The 1875-nt window shown below is 37.3% G+C and overlaps 1 protein-coding gene across 1 annotated transcript in view; it reads right to left on the bottom strand.

The window, feature by feature from the left end:
- TTN (titin) overlaps window positions 1-1875 on the bottom strand; it is a gene marked incomplete in the record, with an annotated part of 304338 nt that overhangs the window by 186249 nt on the left and 116214 nt on the right. The window contains 2 exon segments of the mRNA XM_015818849.1: window positions 645-927; window positions 1032-1124. Of these exon segments, the coding sequence (XP_015674335.1) occupies window positions 645-927; window positions 1032-1124 (376 nt within the window).

Here is a 1875-nt window from a genome sequence, read left to right as displayed (position 1 = left end):
TATTTCTTTACATTAAGGAACTCTTAATGCTCACTTTGATCACAACCTTACAGATTTAACAGAATTGGACCTAATGCATGACATTACGGAAACTGCATCTTCAGGGTCCCACAATACAACATTGTTTTATTGATGGGATCTGAAAAACATCAACTCTGTCACATCTAATAGTATAAGCTTATGGAAGACCATTAGCACCTTGAATTGCACCTGGAAGCCAATTGGTAACCACTAAAACTTGCAGAGTTGAGACCTTAGATGGATTAACAGAAGTACCTTCATAATTACTTGCACTATCACATTCTAGACCAGATGGAACTCTTGAATGGTCTTCCAGGGAAAGCCATAGAAAACATTACTGTAGTGCAAACAAGACTTGACTAGGGGATGAGTGACACTAAGGGCCTTATAATCCAGGAAAGGAAACAACTGTTACAATGATGTTATGTTAAGCTCCTCCTAACTATCTGTTTTGCTTATCTTTGTGGCATTTAAAATGCCATCTTTTTTGAGTATCCCTCACTCTACATTTCTCACACGTACATTTATTTTAGCATGATAACTTCTAGTATCATCAACTTCTAACTATTAAAGCAAGCTTTTTGTCTCACAGTTTAACATTGTTAGAAAATTTTAACACTTACTTCTTCAGTTTTGCTCTTAGATCACCTTCAATAACTTGTTTCTTCCGTTCCTCAACCTGAAGGTTGACAACACTTTCAATTTCACCATGCTCATTAAAAGCCACACATCTATACTGCCCGGAATCAGTTTTTGTTGCATCTTTGATTTCCAGCTTGGCCTCATCTCCTTTTTGCTGGATTATAATGCGGCCTCCTTGATTGAGTTGCCTCCACTTTCCTTTCATCCATTTCACATTGGGGATCGGATCACCACCGACTTTAGCAGTAAAAGTTGCTAAGCTCTCTGTTTGAAAAAAAGACACAGAGAAAAGAAAATGTCAACCATAGGTTGAAGGAAGAGAGTAGTTAACAGATATGGGGAAGAAAATGTTTAGAAACTGGGCTTACTTTCAATTATTGTGATACTCTGAGGTTCAGAGACAAAATAAAGCCTGGCATCAGTAGGTGCTTTCTTAGCAACTGGTGCAGCTGCAGGTTTTTCTGGAAGGCAAAGCAAAGGAAGGATGTTGTAGAACTGAAAATGACAAAGCTCAAATGACATAACCATTATCCATAGAGGATTTTTTCTCCTAAATTTGAATTCTACAGTACTTGGAGAATTTATTATCTAGCACTGAGTAAATTTAGAAAGTAATGAGTGAAAATAATGGAGAATTGATGCAAAGAAAGAGAATATGAGAGTCAGTTTTGTCTAGTGGTTAAGGCAACTGAGAGAACATGAGTTCTAGTCCTGCCTTAGCCATGAAAGCCAGCTGGGTGACTTTGGGTCAGTCACTCTGTCTCAGCCCAACGTACCTTACAGGGTTGTTGTTGTGGGGAATATAGGAGGAGGAAGATATATTGGATGTGTTTGCTGCCTTGAGTTACTTGTACAAATTAATGAAGGTGAAATACATATAAATAAGGAAGATCATTTAAGGGAGTGGGCAGGAAGCAACTATCAAATGTCATAATTTACATATTATTGTAAGCGTTGGGGTCCAAGTATATTGATGTTATTGAGGTCTGCTGAAACTACTTGGAACCAAATTAAAAGAATTATGTTACACAGTGCCACAAAAATACATGGAGTTACACTAATGGGAAATACGAAATAGGTTTTTAAGGCTGTGGATGAGAAAATGCATAGAAGTCAAAGCCTACTGAAGTAAATAAGCTGTAGGTAAGTGTCCATTTTGTTATATGGAAAGGAGGATTTGACATGCCACAAGAAACATAAAAGTAAATTGGA

This window comes from Protobothrops mucrosquamatus, unplaced genomic scaffold (assembly GCF_001527695.2).
Source record: "Protobothrops mucrosquamatus isolate PMUCROS unplaced genomic scaffold, P.Mucros_1.0 scaffold804, whole genome shotgun sequence".
NCBI lineage: Eukaryota > Metazoa > Chordata > Lepidosauria > Squamata > Viperidae > Protobothrops > Protobothrops mucrosquamatus.
The sequence above is the reverse complement of the archived record's forward strand: the minus strand, read 5'-3'. Positions and strand labels throughout refer to the sequence as shown.